The following is a 23,132-nucleotide window of genomic DNA, read 5'->3' as shown; positions in this document are numbered from 1 at the left end:
TCATCTAGTGCAGTTTCCTCATCCACATTCTTCGGTCAAAATGTAAAATTCTCATTTACCCGAAACACAGTTTCTGCAACATAATCGCCTTTAATCTGTTATATTCTTGAATACCGTATCGTGCACTTTTTCAAGAATGTTTGCTGTAGTGGCAGATTTTTGATAGTCCACTTCGCGAGTCCAAGCTTTCAGGACGACATTTTAAACTCAAATGTTCACTTGGTAACAGTTGAAACTGTCGGAGCCGAGTCTTCTACAATATTTTTCATATCATTGTGTATTTATTTTGCCTTCATAATCATCTTCACCAAATATTTAATGATTGCTCGGTGTTCAAGCATGTGTGCACTGTAATTGCACGAGGATAGTTGTTGTCGTTGATCAAAATAAAAAAAAGCGACGTTGCCATAACGAGAGATAATAAATAATAAACATGTAGTCGGCTTGGGTTTTTTTTAGTTTAACGTCTCACTATTATACAATGAGGTTAAAGGAGATGGTGATGATAAGATGGATGATGGTAATAGTGAAATGATGAAAGTGGGAGGAAACGGAAAAACCCACTCACACGGTGTTGGTCTTCCACAAAGCTCAATTGGCGGGAACTGGGAACGAACCAGGACCAGCGGCCCCTGGTTTAGAGCTTGTATTGCCATGTGTATACGTCATTACTAATAACACTCCAACTGACCAAAGCAGTATATATATTTTAAAATTATATATTTGTGTTATAGTTTCGGCTATGTAACACAAATTTATAATTTTAAAATATATATACTGAGTTGGTCAGTTAGAGTTTTATTAGTAATCTTGAATTTTCCAAAGCTACAATGAATAATTTACAAGTCATTCCGATATGTTTTCAAATGACCCTCTTATTTGAAAATTTAGAACTTTTGAAATAGAACATTTTTGTTTAAAGCCCACCAGAAAATTAAAAATTGGATGAACATAGAAGAATTCAAGAACTTTGATATTGATTATTCTATAAGACATGTTTTACTCATAATGATAATGTAAGAAATACATGTTTAGCAATTAAATATAATATTAATATTTTTTTCTATTAGTTTGTGTTAGTTCTTTCTTGTATTTTGCTGCAGTCGTGGGAAACAGACAGTGGTATGATTATCAGTGTTGGCATTTAAGAATCAGTAAAAATTTGTTTTGTTGGTACAGTCTATGGAAAGAAAGTTTTATACAGCTTTAGAAACTTGTATTCAAGAATTAATACGTCGGGTAAGCTTTCTTCTCCTACCTCCTAGTGGCAAAATGAAAATTTCCTCAAGTATTACCTCTGGTAATTGCCACTCAAATTTCGTAACCCTATTTTTGTAATAGATAAGTTTCGTCTTAAGCTCTAATTCAGAGAGCATTTTTCGCACAAAATGTTGTATGCCTTATTCATTAATAAGTTTTCTTTCTTATTTTTTTCACATGTAGAATGTGTACAGTGAAATGTTATCCCAATTATCAATTTCCCGATGGCTCTGCTGTTACCAATTTGAAGTGCTCAAATGGTGTATGGGCTCCGAGCAGAAGTGATTGGGAGTCGGTACCTGATTGTCAAGGTAACTGATTTCAAAATATAATTTTTATTAAAATATAGCATTTACAATGGTAAATGTTTGTACATAAAAACTGCAAAAATTACAAAAAAATGGAAGATGCAATTGATTAGATCTAATATAACCTAACCAAATCTAACCTAACCTAAACTAACCTAATGATAATAGAAATAAGTGAAATTCTATCATGTTTTCGAAAATTATGCTGGACTCCTACACTAACATAATCTGACTTAAACTAACTTAACTTAACCTAAACTGACCTAAACTATATAATGTGAATTGAAACTTCCGAAATCGTAACATTTTTTAGACAAAATAGCTGATTCTTTCTGCTAAACATTGTCCTTTACAATTTTGTAGCATAAATTTTAATAGGAATGTGGTGTCTAAAACCAGTGTAAAACAATAATGTCTACGTGTAATAAGCACGAATCAATATTAGTATTCAATGCAAGAGATGATACAACATAAATAAAACGAATGCATCTTATATTCATTCAAGCAATAAATGTACCCCGTTTTAATAAGCAATAATATAGTTGAAGGGGGTAAGCCTTTTTTAGAAAAAAAGTCATAATTTCTCTGATTTCTGTTAATATTAGGTTAGATATTTTGTCGTATGATGTTAACATTTTTGACTCTGAAAATCGTTTTTGAAACAAATTAAAATGTCCGTAAATGTGGTACATATTTTTCTTTTTTTCTGTGTTACATTATTTCAGTGTAAAATAGACATGGATCTGTATCTGAAACAGTTATAGATAAATAAATACAATAAGTCACATCTATATTTCTTAATTCTCGTCTTTCAGCTACGTGTGTCCCTCCTTGCCTAAACGGCGGAGAATGTGTGAGTCCTAACATATGTAACTGTGCAGAAGGGTTCGAAGGACCTCAATGCCAACAGCCGAAAGAAAAGCCATGCGATGATTGGCCATCAATACCGTCAAACTCTCGTCTTTCTTGTCGAAATAAGTAAGTGAACCTCTGCTTGGAAACTTGGTATTTCGTATTAGCTCGTTCAACTTAAATGTTGTCAGAAGCTATAACATGTCAACATAATGCATATAATGAATAGAGTAAAACTACACATATATTTCTAACTTTAATACTAATATTACACCAGGAAAAAAAAATTATTGTTGATGGTGATGATGAAAAATTTGTGTTTCAGAAAGTAACATATTCTCGAGATAGTTTTTCTCAAAATTAATAATTGAATTTGTCAAAAGCAAAAATATTTTGTATTTGCTTCAGTAGGGTAACATTCATAGGCCTAAGTCGTAAACAGCACAAGACCTAAAATTAGGCACTAGACATAACTTTTAGGTCTTGTGCGGTTTAGGACTTATGCCATTTAGGTCTTGTTCCGCGATATAATTTTTAGGTCTTATGCCGTTTAGGATTTGTGTTTCGAAATGATTTTTAGGACTTATGCCGTTTAGGACTTGTGTCACGTCCACCTTTACTAAACTTAAACCTTGTAGCTTAGTATATCGTCGTTGGAATAACCATCATTATCATCATCATAGTTATTCTACCATTATTGACAGGTCACTTGCTGCAACTGAGAAGCTTCCGTGCTCCACGGTCTTCCGCTAACCTCTTCGTCTTCACGTACGGTTTTTCTGTTTTGATATCGTACAATAATTGAAGTCTCCTTCGCCCCCTCCCTCTCTTTCCTCCTATCATACACTCTAGCACGTCCCTCATGATGCAGTTATAACCAATAACCAATAACCAATAACCAATAAATTCCAAAGTTGGCTTTATAACCAGTACTTTATCTGATTTTACGAGGTCTACCGATTGCTGTAAAAATCTGTAAGAATTAAGAATTATAGGTGACAGAGGCTTCATTCCTGAGATTTTTCACGCGTGGGGGCTCTGGTTCGGTCCACGGCCAACCAAGTTTGTGGTGAACAACAGCGTGTAAGTGGGTTTTCTCGGCGTATTCCCGTTCCCTCCTACATTCTCATTCCACTAATTTTTCCATTATCATTCACTTTGCCTAAATCATCTGTCTCCCTTAGACTAACGGGCATCATCGTGCGATATTAAATTGAAATATTTCATTTTCCTCTGATTTCGTGTTGATTAGAAGGCAGAGCGATCGATAGATCTCGCAAAATGATACAAGGTAAAGAAATTTTGAGATAAACCTATTGGATAATTCAACAACTTGGCGTGGGAGACCCGAGTTCGATTCCCGGCGGGAGCTCATGTGGTTCGAATCCCACATTAAGCAGTAGGTCCACGTTTCATATAGCCTTTCTGTTGAAAGAGACGCTAAACAAATTCAATTCAATTTAGTATAATCTATTGGAATTCATGTATATCATTTGTGGAACAAAAGTAGAATTTTGAACTAAAGTATTATGGCAGATAATTTTAAGTCTTCGTAAAGTACAAAAGATTCTGCTCCAATATTGAACTGTTTGATGAATCATACATTTTTTCGTAAATCCAGAAAATACAGCAGTATTCTTATTTCTGTACAACCTTTCTTATTATACTTCTTTGCCATTGGATCCATTGTTTATGCTTATCTTTTAATTACAATATGCCATTAATAAAGATAAAACAGCAGACATTTCAACATTTGTGGACTGGCAAAACATAAGTTTACTTTTCAAGTGTTACAGATGGCATTAATGCGAGAGCCAAGGCATTTCAACACTTATGGACTGGCAATAAGTAAATTTACTTTTCAAGTGTTACAGATGGCATTAATGCAAGAGCCAGGGAATTTCAACACTTATGGATGGGCAAAATGTACCTTTACTTTTCAAGTGTTGCAGATGGCATTAATGCAAGAGCCAAGACATTTCAACACTTGTAGACTGGCAAAAAGTAAATTTACTTTTGAAGTGTTACAGATGGCACTAATGCAAGAGCCAGGAAATTTCAACACTTATGGACTGGCAAAATGTACCTTTACTTTTCAAGTGTTACAGATGGCATTAATGCGAGAGCCAAGACATTTCAACACTTGTAGACTGGCAAAAAGTAAATTTACTTTTGAAGTGTTACAGATGGCACTAATGCAAGAGCCAGGAAATTTCAACACTTATGGACTGGCAAAATGTACCTTTACTTTTCAAGTGTTACAGATGGCATTAATGCGAGAGCCAAGACATTTCAACACTTATGGACTGGCAAAAAATAAATTTACTTTTCAAGTGTTACAGATAGCATTAATGCAAGAGTTAATGCTTGAAGTTCAGCGGTCCTTTGAAATGTTTACGTCGACAAAATGGACGAGCAGAAAGAGAGAGAGAGAGAGAGAGAATACAAATAAACTGACAAACAGTGCAGCGCAATATCTTCCTGGAATTTTTCGCTAGTTTATATCCATTCTTAGTATTCAGTCATATTTTTCTTAGGAAAATACATACGGATTGTCGACGAATACACACAAAAGTGTAGACATTTTCAAAAATCATAGGATTTCAGTCTTGGTTGTCATTAAGAACATATAAAATGTTTGACAACTCTTTTCTTGACCTTTTTTTTTTTTCAGATGATTTTTTTCTTATTTCTATAATCTTACGTAATTTTTCTGACAAATTTATTCTAGAAATAGTTTTACGCAATAAGATCGAACCATGATTGTTGGGAGTTGTCAATTAGTTAAATGTGTGAATAAGCTCAAAAGGATTTTATAATTCTGACTGAAACCTAAGCTTTAATATTCTGTGTAAATTGTTCAATATTTTGACTGGTTCTAGAAGCAGATTATGGAGCTTTGTAATTCATATTGAAATCACGTACTTTTCATTTATTAGTGGTGTAGAGTCTTGAGAAAGAGAGTTCAAATATATAAAGAGAGTTCAAATATATATATAAATACTTGTGAAGTTGTATGATGGCTGACATTAATAATAAAAGGTATAGATTACAGGATTTACGGTTATCCTTAATTTAGTAGATATTGGAGAGTTTGACTATTGGCAGCAGCACATAAACTTTGAAGTAGTCAGACTACCGGCGGGAATAAAGTGTATAGAATACCTCCTTGAAAGTGAAGGGTCCGGGATCCTTGCAGGAAAATAAAAAAAAAAATAGTCTTCTTACATTGCATTTTAAAGCATTTTTGACTTAAAAAATCAAACAAAATCTTATTTTTTTGTATTTTTTCTTTACCTTTGATAGTCTAATTTATTTATTTATTATTATTATTTTTGAAAATTGGTATTAAAAAACAAACACTTTACTGTTTGTTTGCTTATTCAATCAGTAAAATTCAATCTTGTTTTACAATTTTAGTTAAAATTAAATGCAACCAAGTGTATGTCAAAAACAAAATAATGATAAAAGGTAGTGCAAAATGAATACTCAGAAACAATAAAGTATTGAAAACAGGTTTTAGGCCTGCAAGCCTACAACTAATGTAAATGAGGCTCAATAATGTATACCTAAATAGTTGGTTTAACAGATGGTTAAAAATTACTTTTTTTTTTCCTGTTTGGTGTCTAAACAAAAAATTACAGTTTGTTATTTTAGTTTACTCCATCTTTACCATCATAGTGTCAAAAACTTCCTGCCTTTCAATTACAAACTTTTTACAAAACACTGTCTTACAAAACTTTTTACAATTGGAAACAAATTTTGTATTACTTTTTTTCATATCCACTTTGTCTAACATTGTTTTGTGTACATAGTAAACTGCTACATGGTTGAATCTCTTTTTTTTTTTTTTTTTTTTTGGAGGGGGGGAGAAAACCATTTTATAAATATTAGGGGGACACGTTCCCAATGCCTCCGATGAAATTGACGCCCGTGGTTTTGACAGATATTTAGTTAAAATAACTGTAAAACAATGATTTTAGTTGTTTTGTTAATGTTTATATGGAAAGCTTTACTAGAAACAGGAGACATAATGTATGAAGAAAACTTACTTTGAAAGGCTGAGACCCAAAGTGGTTCCTCACGTACCCAACCGAAATTAATGTGTTGCTGTCTTTGTCATTGTATTCTGATATGTCTATCACATATATAAGTCTCGTATCTCTAGGAATATTATCTTTAAGCTTATTAAGATTTGAACAAACCAACTTTAATCTTCAATCTCTACATTTTTGGATCAAAAGTTCCAATATATTTCAACAAAAATGTTCTTGTACGCCTTATATCTGGAGAAGTATATATAGTGTAGACAAACTATCACTTAACTCAGTATGATGTGATTATTACGTAGAAAATACGAAAACTCGATTTAGAGATGTTTCAAAAATTTTGTGGGCCCTAATCAAAAGATCTAATATATTTCAATTAAAAATTTTATTGTACGCCTTATGTTTGAGAACTACATACAATGTAGCCAAACCAAACTATCACTTAACTCAGTAAGATGTGCTTATTCCGTCAAAAAAAAAAAAAAAAAAAAAAAAAAAAAAAAAAAAAACTGATTTAGGAGCTGTTCAAAAATTTTGTGGCCCCTGATCTAAAATCCAATATATTTCATTCAATTAAAAATTTTCTTCTATGCCTATATCTGGAGAACTACATACAGTGTAGCCAAACCCAAACCTTCAGTTAACTTAGTATAATGGGCTTATTCCGTAGAACATACGAAACCTCGATTTAGAGGCCCTTCAAACATTTTGTGGCTTCTGATCCAAAAACTAATTCTTGGTCAAGATCGCAACCTTTTGATCCATTTTTAGATTTCCTAAAATTCTTATTATAACGGTGAAGATAGTTAATTCTTGCTATGACCTTTCATTCCATCATATACAAAAGAACATTATACCCTTAACAATCCAGATCATATGAAGTGAATGAACAAAGTATTATAACTAGTAAAGTGATAAATTCTTGTAAATCGTGGTAGTTTTATCTCATATGTTTATATTGAAGTTTTTCAAATTTATTTAGTAATATTTTTACCTCCTTCCAGCAAAGTCTCCTTAGATATTTGTTGATGCTTTTCAAGCTTATGTGAATTTGTTATCAATAATAATAATAAAAAAAAAACTTCCTTAAAATAAATCCTCTCCATCATTGAAAAGTTTTGTTTTATTAAAAAAACAAATTCACGTAATTATTCTGTAAATATCAATAAATATTTTAATATCTCTGCTAATTCTATTATGTATCTCGAGTTCTATCATGCCATGTGTTTCTCTTTATTGCAATAAAGAAATATTTCGTCAGAGACAAAGAAAAATAAAATAAATAAAATAAAAATTGTAAATTTGTAAGCGTCATTTACGTAACTTTATAATAAATCTCTGCTGAAGATTATCACTATTTTCCTATCTTTCTAGTGTGAAATTTTGAACTTACACAACTGAAAAGAATATGGTATATATTAATGAAAAATTATTATTCATTTTATCAGGTTTTGTACCATTACATGTCAATATGGAACCCAATTTCCCGATGGTTCTGCTTCTACCACGTTAGTTTGTAAAGATGGCACGTGGACGCCTCAACAAGAAGATTTGGTTTCAATTCCAGCTTGTCAACGTACGTTATGTTAAAGTGATATATTTAATTAATTAGTTTTAATGATACTAAACAAATGACGTAAATTGAAATCCGATTAAAACTACTCGCTGAGCAAAACAATACGTCTATTGTTACAATTAATTACGTGTAACAGTTTCGCCAACTATCCACTTCGCTTCAACAAACACTATAAATGTCAGACAGATTTATAGTGTCTGATGAAGCGGAGTAGATAGTTGACGAAACTGTTACACGTTATTAATTTTTACAATAAATGTCAGACAGATTTATAGTGTCTGATGAAGCAAAGTAGATAGTTGACGAAACTGTTTATTAATTTTTACAATAAATGTCAGACAGATTTATAGTGTCTGATGAAGCGAAGTAGATAGTTGACGAAACTGTTACACGTTATTAATTTTTACAATAAATGTCAGACAGATTTATAGTGTCTGATGAAGCAAAGTAGATAGTTGACGAAACTGTTTATTAATTTTTACAATAAATGTCAGACAGATTTATAGTGTCTGATGAAGCGAAGTAGATAGTTGACGAAACTGTTACACGTTATTAATTTTTACAATAAATGTCAGACAGATTTATAGTGTCTGATGAAGCAAAGTAGATAGTTGACGAAACTGTTTATTAATTTTTACAATAAATGTCAGACAGATTTATAGTGTCTGATGAAGCGAAGTAGATAGTTGACGAAACTGTTACACGTTATTAATTTTTACAATAAACGCATTGTTTTGCTCAGCGAGTAGTTTTAATCGGATTTAAGTCTACCAAAGCAAAGTTTGTACAATGGAATATATGATGTAAATTTACTTAAATTATTTCTGTTAATGTGTATGACCATGATTAATGTTCAAACATTATAACATTAATGAATGTGGAAAAAGGAATCTCATATTATCTTGGAGTTCTCGGACTTCTTTTGTATTTGAGAAATAGTCACTTAATATGAGACACCATTTTGAAAATAAGTCCCTTGATTTATACAGGGCGTTTCAAAACAATACCGACAACGTTTGGGAGATGATTCCTGACACCAAGATAAGACAAAAAGTATAGACCAACCTGGGAGCACAAACACTTCCTTTTGGAGTTATAGGGTGCCGAAAACATGAAAAAATGAACTTTAAAGGTCCATAGCTCAAAAACTATGGGACCTACCGTAGTCGGGTCAACACTTAACTTAGGAACTAATATTTGCGCTATCCAAAAATACATGTTTCAGAATCCTAAGGTACTCAAGCAACAATTTTTATAGAGGGAGTTTGACTACGGGCATATAATTTGAAGTTCTCACCAACTACCTCTATAAAAATTGTTGCGGAAATACCGCAGGTTTCTGAAACATGGATATATGGATAGGGCACCTAGTAGTTCCTTAGTGAAGTCTTGTCCCGACGACGGTAGGTCCCATAGTTTTTGAGCTATGGACCTTTAAAGTTCATTTTTTCATGTTTACGGCAGCCTATAACTCTAAAATGACGGATTTCTGCACCCAGGTTGGTCTATGCTTTTTGGTTTATCTTGGTGTCAAGAATCACCTCCCAAGCGTTGTCACTGTTGTTTTGAAACACCCGGTATATATATATCGGCTGTTTTAAAAATGGCGCCCAGGGACCACAGAGCACTATTCTACAGGCTAAAATAAAGCGATAATGTCAAATGATTGTATGCTCTTTGGGCTCTCCTTTAGCCCCTATGGGGAATCAAAATTTCACAATGTGACAATGTCGCAGATTTACTTGGAGCCATTAGCATTACTCTATCAATACAACAAGCAGTTGAATCGATTGTTACACTAATAAGTGTCAATCAATATCAACTTTAGCTGCTATCTGGAAAGAATCGATATAACTATTTGATGGATTGGTAGATCTAGTCTATCATTCTTTATTTGCGACGTTGCCACATAGCGCAATTTATGTCTCCAGAGGAGGACGCGAAAGCTATACATTTTTTTTGCTTTATTTTGACTTTAAAATAGTGCTCTGTTGTCTGTAGACGTCATTTTCAGAACATCCCCTACATATGTGAAAAAAATTTGACCTGTGGAATGAAAGTTTAACATCCCGTAGTTACGTCCTATAGGCTAGAGAATATTGATAATAAATTCAAGTGAATGGTGATAAAAGAGTAGTCTAATGAGAAAATAGAAGGAAACGAAAAAAAACCATGAAAGCTCTGGACAATGTCTTGTCAATTACAAGCTCACATGAAACCTGGAATTAAACTAAATATTCTACGCACCAGAGATAAGCAATGTATAGGTGTTTTCCTATAAGCATCTAGAAATGTTCTTATTAATTAGGTAGAACATTTATCCTTTACATAAAGAATAAAACTTACCCGTATTGGGCAAATTTAATTTATAGTTGGCAATATTTCTGTTAAACATTCTACAAGCATGTATAGGTTGATTCTTCAAAAATACGTTAAACATCTTGCTGAAAGTCTTGAACTATGAACTATGACTACGAATCAAGACTTGAGTAGTCTTGATTGAACTATGAAGTGTCTTTGATTTATGGAGTACCTAAAATAAACTTATGTATCTAAAAATATCGAAACTTTTAACACTGTTTGTAATTCACAATAAATATCAATTAACAGTGGCTTTCTTCGTCAAGATCCATTGTTGTCATACCTTGATCTCTAAATTTTCTTGTGATTACTGTTATTGTTAGATTGTTCGAGTTAAAGATGGTAAACATTTATTTCAATATACAATAAAGAGGAAATACTAACTTACAAACTAACTCTATGGCCTATAGTACCCGGAGGTTCAATGCCGCGTTCACAAAAGCTCTGCACTGACTTCTATCCTTAGCCAACTTCTACTTAGCCAAGTGGATCCACTTTCTACTTTGTATTCTTATTTCTTGCGAGATCCATCTTACTATTGTCCTCCCATCTGGGCCTAGGTCTTCCTAATGGTCTTTTTCCGATTAGATTTCCAGTTAAAATTTTGAAAGAGTTTTTACTTTTTTCGATTCTGGCTACAAGGTCTGCCGATCTGAGCCTACTATAATGCTGCCAAAATGTCTCGAGCCGTTGCAAAAATGCGAACTAAAGCTCACACCCTCGACACACCCACGCGTTGAGCTAATAAGGGTTCAGTTGTTGCTAAGCGAGAGATCCTTAGCCAAAGGGAGTTGGATTCCTTCAGTCGATAGCAGCGCTCGGAAGGGAAGACTAGGTGTCAAGTCAATGAGGTATATCTTTAGACTTGATGACCCTAACAATGTTTGGTAAACCGAATAAATTATGTTCGTTCTCGTTATGAAATTTCCGCCATTCCCCATTCCCGTTCTTTTTTAGATTCGAATATTCGTCAAATATTTTAGTCTACGTTCTTCCCTCAGTAGGAAATTCTACAAAACTCTAATAGCAGTATACGTATAAACAGTGCCCTCACTGTCGATGATGGGGGCCGCAATGGCTCAGTGGTAGAGCGTTCACCTCTGATGCATGGTTTCAAGGGTTCAAAACCTGCGCCTGCAAAGTGACCTGTGTGGTGGACAAATACCGTGTGCATGGGTTTCCTCGGGATTCTCCTGTTTCCTCCCATTTTCTTTATTGCACCATTTCATTCATTTCTCATCATCACCGTCTCCTTTAGCCTAACCGGGATAACCGTGGGATGCAGAACTCAAAGATTTCATGTCAGTTTTTCATTTCACTGTCGATGACCCGCTACCATAACTTTGGAAGTCTGATGATACTTTGAAAGAAGCTATGCGAAACCCATAAACCAAAATGAATTGAATAGCAGCTCATTGAAGGTGGTAGAATTCTCCATCTCTGATGCCGTTAACATACATGGCCATGGTCAGCACCTTTTTTCTCAGACGCAAGTCCTCTCACACCATTGCATGCGGTATTTTGTCCAAAGCATACTAAGGTTTGGTACGAAACAGCTTGGTTTTGGTTGGGTATACAGACGCATCTAATTTTAATCAACGGTCAACGTTTTGTTTAATAGTTAGAACGAAGGAGATTGGTGCGGGATTTTCGTTTCTGAAATTCAATTTTATCTTCTGTAAGTTCATTGGAGACTCATTTGGAAAGTAATTTTCTCATTTCCAATTCTTTCTTCAGGATCTCATAACTCTTTGGGAGTTCACATTCGTGGGCAAACTCGGACCGCGGTGCCTCAGAGGTAGAGCGTTCACCTCTGGTGCGTATGGTCCTTGGTTCGATCCCAGCTTGCCTCACTTGAATTTTGTGGTGGATAAACAGCGTGTGCGTGGGTTTTCTTGGGATTTTCCCATTTCCTCCCACTTTCTTCATTCCACCATTTTATTCATTTTTTATCATCGTTTCCTTTAGCCTGGCGGCATAACCGCGGGACATAAAACTTATATTGTTGAGGATCTCTAAAATCCTCGCGAGTATTTGTTCTATCTTCACTGGATTTCCTAAATCAATCCTAAATATTCGGTAGTTTATAGGAATGGCCACCCAACTCTCCTTTCGAATGATATTGGACATTTTCCTTGCAAAACTGCAATGCTTATAATTTTCTCTTGACCAATATCTGACCAAAAGATCTAAAGCCCTTGCCGGTGAATTTAGTGCCCTCTTTAACTAATAATGTAACAAGAGATAAGCGATTACTGAGTGCCCACGAAGTTTCGTTTTGTTCTGTTGTGTAATTTCTATAAAACTGTGATAGAGATCTACGCATGTTTGACTCAGACAATCAGGTACTAAAATTTATTTTTGGGATGTTTCGTGGCAAATTGTATTTACGGACTTTTTTAAAAGTTAAATTCCTTACTATAATATTCCATTTTATAGCTAGATTGCCTTTATCTATATTGAATTTCGAATCTTTCGTGGTTTGAAATAAGATTCATATACAGATCTTTGCACCAATAATGATTTGTTATGTACAATCTTTACATCTTTGATGGAATGCATGAAATTACTTGAATGTTCTGATAATTCTTATACTGCTTGATTGTTGTCATTGGAGTCCTCGATATGTTCTTTAATCCTAGTGTCTTTTTCTTTGTCATTCTAATATAGATTTGATTGCTATAAATACATTCAAATTTACCGTATCTTACACATAGTAAATGTTGTACCATCTTAATGCCTTATGGTGGAGAGTGAGTTACAAATATTTTCTTTCTTAAAAAAAAAAAAAAAAAAAAAAAAAAATTACGTACTCCACAAATAAAAGACTCGTAATACTTCAGGAAAAGATCACTTTGAGTAAAATATAACACATTAATATTCAATCTACTTTTGGGTAATTAGCCTGCAGATGGTTATACAATATTCAACCAAAATATAGCCGAAAATAAATTAAATCTACCCAGTGTATGTAATTTACATTATTTTCTTATAGAAATATGTAAAAATACGAAAATCTTATATTTTTTTTTTTTTTCCCAGATGTTTGTCAGCCTGCTTGTCAAAATGGTGGAGAATGTATTGGCTCTAACATGTGCAGATGTCCAGAGAAATTTGAAGGTGCACAATGTCAGTATCAAAAACAGAAACCATGTTTTGACAAACCACCTACTCCAGCAAATTCTAGAATTTCTTATGATACAAGGTAAGAGTTTCTCTTTACGAAACGTTAAAAGATATAAATTAAATAAATAAATAAATAAAATACTTTATTTCCAATCTTGTTGAAAGAGCTCAAAATATGATTAAACCAGCTGTTTCAGAAAAATATGTATCACTTGTATAGGATAACACTTATTAATGTCTTCTAAAGTTTTGTTTAGTATACTCTTAATTTATCCGTATGGAATTAATTCTTTCTGTTGCAGAATCTCAATCCATTGTCTATATCACTGATTACCAAACTGCCGATCACGATCTGCTAGCAACTCGCGGGGATATTTTTGGTAGATCGCGTTGGGCTTGGCGCTTCACTTACAACAACTTACACATAATATAAAGCAGGTTAATGTAATAGGTTCAGGAAGAAAGGAAAAAAAAAAAAAAAAAAACGGGAGATTAAAGAATCATTCTTTATTCTTAAATATAAACCTGATTTATATCTGGATTATGGCAACATTGATAGAATTGGGTTACCTACCTTTGATGTATATTTTGGATCTGGTAATAGTGACGTAACATAGATATCGTGATTCCTTCAAATCAGCTCCTTCTTTTGCATTGTGCTCTGCTCGTGGTATTTTAGTTTCCTTTACGTTATATTTATTCATTCTGTGGGATGTACTCCTTTTTCTACACTCTTTTTTTCTCATCCGTTTTTATCTTTGTTAACTTACCACTGAAGACGGAACTATCTTGGTGTTCTGAAATATATGAAGAGTTTCTAGTTTCTAGGGAGAATTTATTGGTAAATAACCAATTTTTTGTTAATATTAAAGAATCTTTTAAAAAACAAGAAATAAAAGAGGAGTGAAACTAAAAAAAGAAACTGGGTATTCAAATACAAGAAATAAAAATACATGTACAACAAGCTACAACTGTAAGCGATAAGCGGCAATAATCGAAAAGTTTATTACAAACCGTAATGTTTTAAAAAAAGGGGATTGTTATAGGAAATAGGCTGAGAAAGCCTGCTCTAAATAGATAAATAAATAAATAATAATAATAATAAAAAAACATGCTCACCTGAAAATCCCAAACTCATATATACGAGTAATTTTACTATTTTGTTATAAATATCTAAAATAGTCAAGATAAATAATGGCAATTGTAAAAATATTAAAACACTGGATAAGTGTTGCAAGTTAATAGCACGAATATAGGTCCACTGCTTTTATACATCTATATAATTGATGTTATTTAAAACATTATTTTTACAACGTATAACAAAATAGTTACGTTGCATATGTTCGTATGTTTGGCTTACTGGAATTTTGTTTTAATGTTAAATAACTGGAAAATTTGTTCTGTTCAACATTTCTGGTCTTTCTGAGTACCATGTTGCCCATTTCAATCACTTTCGACCAATCACTGACATCTACATGCGACATGATAATATTTTAGTGAATAGTTGCAGAGAATGGGCTATGAAAGGAGATCTGGAAACATAGCAACCAGTGTATCTAATTCTTCATTTGAAGGATTATCAAACCTCATTCCTGTGAAACGATAAAGTGAAACAATATGTTTATTCCACATGCATTCGTGTGTAGTAATACTTAATATAATATCAAGATGTTATTAGTTGATGATATAGTTTTGAACTAGCTTAAGAAAATAAAATTATTCTTTTAGGGTTTCAAATATAACTTGTCTGGAGAACACAGAGTTTCCTGATGGATCCAAGTCAACCAGTATGATATGTGTTGATGGAGTATGGACACCAAGTAATAACGAATGGACATCAATACCTGATTGCCAATGTGAGTAACTATTACAGTTTTCTCTCTGTAAAATTTAATACAATATAACACAATAACAAATAATGTTCTCAATATATATATCGATCTTATTTCCATAGTAACTAATAACGTGTTTAACACGTTAGCTACCATGTGGGTTCGATCAGACACACTGGAGTAGTCTAAGAAAATATCCTCGTAGGTCCGACCAGACCCACAATCCGTAATAATCCGTTTCGTTGAGTTGTCATTAGAGTACTTGTATCGTAAAGTGCTCTCTAGTGTTAATAGACTGCAATGTTTCTATCGCACACACAATATAGAAGAGTTGTAGGTTTTGTAGTTAGATGTTGCTGATTAACGCCGCTAGGGGCGCTGAATATCAAGTAACAAGTATTTGCTATTTTTATAAGACCAATCGGACCTACGTGTTGCTCTTTAAATGGCACGTTAAAAGTTTAACAATGGATTTTATTATTATTTTAATGTATTTTGACAAGATGTCAGTGTTGTGAAGTCCCTGTCATTTGCTGAATTTTCAGAAGGGCCTAGGTCACTATAGTGTTATTAATGAGATCGAATTCTGCGTATATTTTTTCGTTCTTCATTGTACAAAGAAATTATTTAATAACACTAACAAGCAAGAGGAAATCATTTACACTTCTCACACAAAGCTAGCTTGCACATCTAATAATGAAAAAATGACTATCAAACAGAGTTACAAGTTCCACTGTAATTTATTCCCTTGCTCATAAAAAATAAACAAATAAATAAATAAATAAATAAATAAATAACACACGTAGGTCCGTTCAGAATCTCAACTTTCGTGCGCGCAGTTTCATTACCTTGCCTTAGATTATGTTTCAATACTAAGAGTATGTTTTAAAAATATGAACAAAATAAGAATAATGTAAGTAAGTACTTTTGGCACTTTACCAGTGAACAACAAAATTCACCCTTGGCAGCTAAAGTGTTAAGACATCAATTTCCGTCACAGCATAATTCTATCCTTGTTATTTCATACTTTATAATTCGAAAGTTTCATTAAGTTTATATAATCAAACCAGTGCCATACTTGTGTTAAGGGAAGTTACATCTGTAAAAATCAAATCATATTGCCGTAAACTAAGGAAAGAAAACCCACACAATATCCGAACTCTTGTATGAAATAATTAGCACATTAAATGAGTCATTTTGTCTAGGTATTAGCGGTAAAATTCCAATTTCCATTGGAATAATTTCCCTCTATAACTGCCATTGGATCAAAATAAGATTTTAAGTCAAATGGCCCAATACTGAAAGATAAAAGTATACAATGAAATAAATTCAAATACGGTACTTTGGATTTAACTGTCAAGCTTCATTGAACAAACTATTCCATTTGTGTCTTGATGATAATAATTTGTGACCGTCTGCCCGGCCACAAAACTATGTTTTTGGACGACCAGTGTATTTCTTTTTAACTTTTATTCATGCAACGAAATTATTATTTTACTCAACTAAAAGCTATTTCTCTTTTGGTGAGAATTTCAACTCGTTCTGTGTATGCAGGTGTTCTTCAGTCGTTCTTATCGCTTCTCACGATAGAACAAAGAAGTTGTTGTTTTCCAATACAACGCTCATCGTCTCAACGGAGTATTTCGTCGTAGCAAACTTATTTTTTTCTTTCTGTAAAATAGTTTCCAACTTATAGTCTTCGTCACCATGACTGTTTTGCATATACGTTTTTCTTAATTACATTTATTAACATTGGGAATATTTTTGGATACGAAGTTGATATTGTGTGTGAATGATATTGTGTTTATCGTGTTCTCATGCTTTCGCATTACGTCATCCGTCCTGCCGTGAGAACAAACGTTCCTATCTTGCAGGAGTCGTAGGTGGGATGACTCATACACACCGTTACCATTGTTCGCTTCTTTCCACTGAACAATTTTACCTATAACAGCAGTGCATAAAGATCTATAACCATGGGAAGAATTTATTAGTTAAGACTGCTACACTTTTTCAACTATTATTTCAAAGCTTCTTTCCCACGGGATCAAATCAAATGTTGCCAGTATTCTTTATTATAAATTGACACATTGGCAATGTCTATGAATGCGGCAAACATTAGCATTCCCTTTATTATTTTACATAGTGCATTGTCAACCCTGATTTATCGAAACGGGTTATTCCCAAGTGTGTGAGCAGAAGAGAGAAGTTAGCAAGGAGAATCCGTTGTAGCAAGAGTGTGGAAAAGTTTGCTGGAGAAAAGGGCAGTGCAAGACATCATATAGAAGGATAGTATAAAGAATTTTCAGTGCTACATTAATATACATATAGGATGTGAAACAAGATAAATACCTTCTGGAGATGTAACGTCTTTTAGGAATCAAGATACCTCAATCAGCAGTATTCCCCCCTTTTTCCCTCGTCATTATCACATAGTGAAAATCTTAGCATAATACGAAGAGTGAATATATAGTGCTAGTGATATTCAAACAAGGGCTATGTTTCTAGTGTTCATATAGAGTGTGTGCATATTTACATTTACCATGCAGTGTTAAAAGTTTATTCTTCATTTTGCTTATTTGATTGCCGTAGAGCAATTTCTTCTGTTCGAGCATATAGCTCTGCCAAGTGAGAATTTTGTGTGTTGTCAATATATATATATTTTTTGTTCCGTACCCACATATATCTATACTCAATAAATAGGAATTTACCTAAGTAAATATCACCGTCTTCATTCATGTGTGTGTGAATTCCTGCGAACAGACGGCTTGCCATTTACGTGTATGTATGCGTGTGCATACGCAAAAGTAAGTATAACACAACCTGAGTCTCAAAAGCATCAACGTGGCTCATGTCAAATCACTGTTCACATTTCAACATTATCAATCTGCGCCCAACAGAATATGAGCCTGGACCAGGATTGTTATCAGCTGTTTTCTTAGGGAGTTCTTCGTGAGCCAGCACCCAAGGGAAACGGTAGGTAGCAATTTTAATGACGCCCGAACTAGCGACACGAGCCAAGACCGTCAGTGATTTGTGCATGGAGACAGTAGTTACATATGAATAAGTATTAATAATATTGAAACAGGAAATTTTGCTAATCATATTTTCTTTTTACAGGTTGTCCCAATACAAATAATAATAGTAAAATTTAGTATTTTCGTACTCATATAGTGTTCCGTAATATATGTATTTTATTTGAATTCTATTTACATTTATTATTTGCGATTAGTAATTGTATTTTCATCATGGCTTACCAACAAGTTGACATACTTAAGATGCTTGAACAAATGCAAGTTGAAAATAGAGAACATTTTCAGAAAACCGAAGAAAAATTAGATAGACAGGAAGAAAAATTAGATAGACAGGAAGAAAAATTAGATAGACAGGAACAGGCACTGAATGAGAATAAGGAAAACTTTGCAGAAATAAGAGAAAAACTAGATAGGCAGGAACAGGCACAGAATGAGAATAGGGAAAACCTCGCTAAATTACAGGTACAAATAGAAGCAGTTGAAATTAAATGCGATGAGGGAACTACCAAAATAGCTGATAGAATACAAGCGTTAGAGAACAAAGTAGATCAAAATATTGAAAGAGTTCAGAGGGGAATCGAACATAATACAACAGCTATTCAGCAGAACAGAGATAGCATAGAACTTATAGTCCGCGACGTACATTCAATGGGAATGAAAGTAACCAAAAACACAAATCATTTAATGGGTATATCCGAAAGGTTAGAATTGACACAAGGACAGATAGAGGCTAATCACACCATTTGTAACGCTAATAAAGAACGTTGTCTCGTAGCGCACAGAGATACGGAAAGTCACTTAGACGAAATACACGACGAAGTCGTAGCTTTGAAAGAACAGGTTCGAAAGAACGAAGGGTCACTTCAGATGTGTTACCAAGAGATTAGACAGTTAGATTATCACGTCAAAGTTAAAAATGAACAGACTTTCGAGAACAACGCTGAAATTAAAACAGCACAGCGTGAAATAGGAGAAATTAGGCACGATTTGGCGTTAGTATACCAAAAAGTAGAAAGAATCGAAAACAAATCACGGGAATCGGAACCTAATATCGATAGTGACATTCATGTTAGAACTGGATACCAACCTAACAGTGATTCAGCTTACACCGAACATAGTGAAGTTAGCAGTAGTGACGAAACTCATGTTAAGCTCATTACTAATAGAAATTTTAGACGTAATAATCGTGAAACTAGACATAGGGAAGTAGAAACAACTAAATTAAAAGACCATCTTACACCGAAAATTATTGCGTATTTACCTAAGTTTAAAGGTGATCCGGCTACTGAGTCAGTACACACATATTTGCGTAAGTTAGCATTAGCCGCGGAAGTTGCTAAATTGTCAGAAAAAGCCTTAGTACAAGCCATACCTCATGTATTAGAGGGTGTAGCCTTAAGCTGGTACTACACACGTAATGAGGAATTTAAAACTTTAGAAGAAGTTAAAAAGGCGCTAGTCGAATCTTTCGCTGGAGACGCGACGATACAGCACAGGCTGTCAGCTTGTAAAGCAACTCGATTCAATCCCAAGACCCATGATTCGGTACATGCTTTTGCTTTAGATCAGTTTAATAAACTTAGAGAACTGACACCGCAATTACCAGAGAATTTGATATTAACAGACATTATACATATGTTACCTCAGAGATTTCGTACGGAACTTTACTTACATTCTTGCACTAATATTAGGGAATTTTTAGCGTCTATTCAGAAATTAGAAACATTGTATTTCCAACAAACTAGAGAGGAAAAACATTCACAGGGTAACAATTCTAACAATAGACAGAATCAAACTCCTCAGAATTATCAGAGGTCTTTCGGTTATGGTAACAATAATCAGAATAGGTATTACAATCAGAAAGTTAATAATACCAAGGCACAAAGAAACGGTAATTGGAAAAGGGGACATGCAAATGATCGTGACAACAACGATCGACGACCACGTTCTCATAATCAGAACGCTAACCACGAGCAAAATCGGAATCGTAACCCCCACAATTACAATAAACGACCACAACCACGTAATGGTAATTCCAAAGATCGAAGAAATGACAACCGAAATAAGAAAGGTAGAGGTAATAAACCATTTTACGCTCGTAATAATGATAAGCAGGATAGGAATAATGAACATGATTATAAAAGGTCAAATCATCGTAACGAACGAGACTCTGATTCTCAGGGAAACCGCTAAAAGGCTGTACTAGGGGTCGAGTATCAGCCAATGTTAATCATTTTACGGAAGGCCCAAATAAATATTTTTATGTAACTCATACGCACATATGTAACTGTAAAGATCCAAATTTAGCCAGAAGTGATTGTGAATCGGACACCGATAGTATAGACCACTATGTTAATTCTAAGTCAACTCAGATTTCCTCAAAAATTAAAGTAAAAGTTTGTAATACAGATGTAGAATGCTTATGCGATACAGGTTCGGATCTCTCTCTTTTATCTTTGGCTCTTTGGAAGCGTATAAGTGCTGACGTCACGGCACCAAAGCTAACTCCAGCCGATGACATTTTCCTAGTCGATTTTAGTGGGTCTGTGAAAAGAAAAGTAAGAGGCTATACGTTAATTACAGTACAAATTGATAACATTTCCATTTATTTGAAAGTCTATGTTACCGAATCACTAAACCAAGACCTTATTCTAGGATTAGATGCTCTTACAGCTCTAAGTAGTAAAATAGATTTATCTCAGGGTACTATTTCTATGGAGTACAACAACTTAAAAACTCTTGTCGACCTTTTACCTGACCAGCACGAAGTAGAGGAAATTTCAGATGACGAAGAAGGTGGTATTGCCGACAAAAACTTTTCGATCTCAGCGTCCACATTCGTCAGGCAACAAGCTACAGATGAACAAATTCGAGATGCTGTGAATCGAACCCACAACCTTACATCACAACAAAAGAAACAATTACGTTTTCTTCTATCCGAATATAGGGATATTTTTACCAACTATCCTGGACTTTGCAAGGATTTTGTTTATGAAATGGAAGTCAAGACTGACAAACCGCTGGTTCGAAAACAGTACGCTATCCCACATAAGTATTTACCTGATGTTCGAGAAGAGATTAATAAATTATTAGAGCTAGGGTTAATTTGCCACTCCAATTCTATCCACAGCAACCCCATCTTAGTTGTACCTAAGAAAAATGGCAAACCGAGAGTATGTGTCGACCTGCGTTTGCCGAATAAATATATCGAATTACGACAAACTAAATCAGAAGGTATACAGGACCTGTTGCTGAAGGTGAGGTGTAAACCATTCTTAAGCTCTCTTGATTTAGTGAGCAGTTACAATCAAGCGTTACTCACTCCCAAATCACAGGAATACACCGCATTCAATTTTGAAGGCCAACATTATCAGTATCGTGTTACATGTTTTGGATATAAAAATGGTAGTAGTGTATTGAATAGTATGTTACAGAGAGTATTAGGACCTGAACTACACGCTAAGATATTAAGGTACATCGACGACCTTGCGTGTTTTACTAACACTTTCGAAGAACATCTTCAGTTGTTAAAACAAATTTTTCAGAAATTTAGAGAATTTAATCTTACTCTCAACATTGAGAAATGTTTATTTTGTACGGACTCTGTTCCTTTCTTAGGTTTTCTCATTACCTCTGAAGGCATTAAAAAGGATCCCAAAAGTGTGGAAGCTGTACGCAACCTACCCCGACCTACTAACATAAAATCTTTACAATCTGTTATAGGACTTTTCAATTGGTCTCGTTCTTTTGTTCCTCATTTTTCAGAGAAAATGAAACCACTCTTCGAACTTCTTAAAAAAGGTAAGAAATGGCGTTGGGAGGATGCCCACGAAAATGCTTTTCAGCAAATTAAATCCGATATATGTAAAGATGTTCTTTTATCACATCCAGATCTTGACTTACCCTACTATATTGAATCGGATGCCTCTCGGCTCGGAATTAGCGCAGTCCTCTACCAATATGTAGGAGATAAGAAAAAAGTAATCCAATTTATTAGTAGGACTCTGACGTCACCAGAATCCCGATACAGCGTGAGCGAGTTAGAATGTTTGGCGATCATCTTTGCTGTTCGAAAATGGCGTCAACTATTAATTGGTCATCATGTCATTTTCATTACAGACCACAAAAACCTCAGCTGGCTGGACAAAGCTAAACCTTGGAACACCCGTCTTTTAAGGTGGAGTATTGAATTACAGCAGTTGGATTATGAGATTCGTTACCAGAAAGGCTCCGACAATTTGTGTGCAGATGCACTTTCACGTTTATTTCCTTCTACAGATCTACCCACCAAACGTGTTCATTCTTTACAGGTCATTCAAGATGAAATCCTTAAGGTATCACCTGAAGAACTTCGCCGTTTACAACGCGAAGATTTTGAATATTTACCTATTATTTCTTTTCTAGAAGGTGAAGTAATGGAGGAGTTACCTCGAAATTCCAGAAACTGGTCAAAATTCTTTAAGTTAGATAATAACATTTTATTGTACAGAGATTTTCATTTCCCTGATTCATGGAAAATTTGTATCCCTAGATCTTTAGTGGAGAAAGTAATAGTTGCTTATCATGATCAATTTCATCACCCAGGTACTGATAAAACAGTGAGAATTATTTCGAAGTCATTTTACTGGAGAAAGATGAGGTCTGATGTGAAGAAACACGTCAGGGATTGCATCAAGTGCATGCAGTTTAAACCGGATCAACATCCACCTGCACGTTTATTGTCTACTAATGCTTAC

At 34.1% G+C, this 23,132-nt stretch overlaps 1 protein-coding gene across 1 annotated transcript; it reads left to right on the top strand.

The window, feature by feature from the left end:
- The first annotated feature begins 1,444 nt into the window (after window positions 1–1,444).
- On the top strand, window positions 1,445–15,396 carry LOC145671770 (anterior pharynx in excess protein 1-like). Its single transcript, XM_081740975.1, has 5 exons — window positions 1,445–1,571; window positions 2,384–2,546; window positions 7,918–8,045; window positions 13,449–13,611; window positions 15,261–15,396. Exons 1-5 carry the CDS (start codon window positions 1,445–1,447, stop codon window positions 15,394–15,396), a joined length of 717 nt encoding a protein of 238 aa, XP_081597101.1.
- Window positions 15,397–23,132: the final 7,736 nt, after the last annotated feature.

The sequence above is a fragment of the Thermobia domestica genome, chromosome 15 (assembly GCF_964235325.1).
Source record: "Thermobia domestica chromosome 15, izTheDome1.hap1.1, whole genome shotgun sequence".
NCBI lineage: Eukaryota > Metazoa > Arthropoda > Insecta > Zygentoma > Lepismatidae > Thermobia > Thermobia domestica.
Note: the sequence above shows the minus strand (reverse complement) of the source record. Positions and strands in the feature narration are given on the sequence as shown.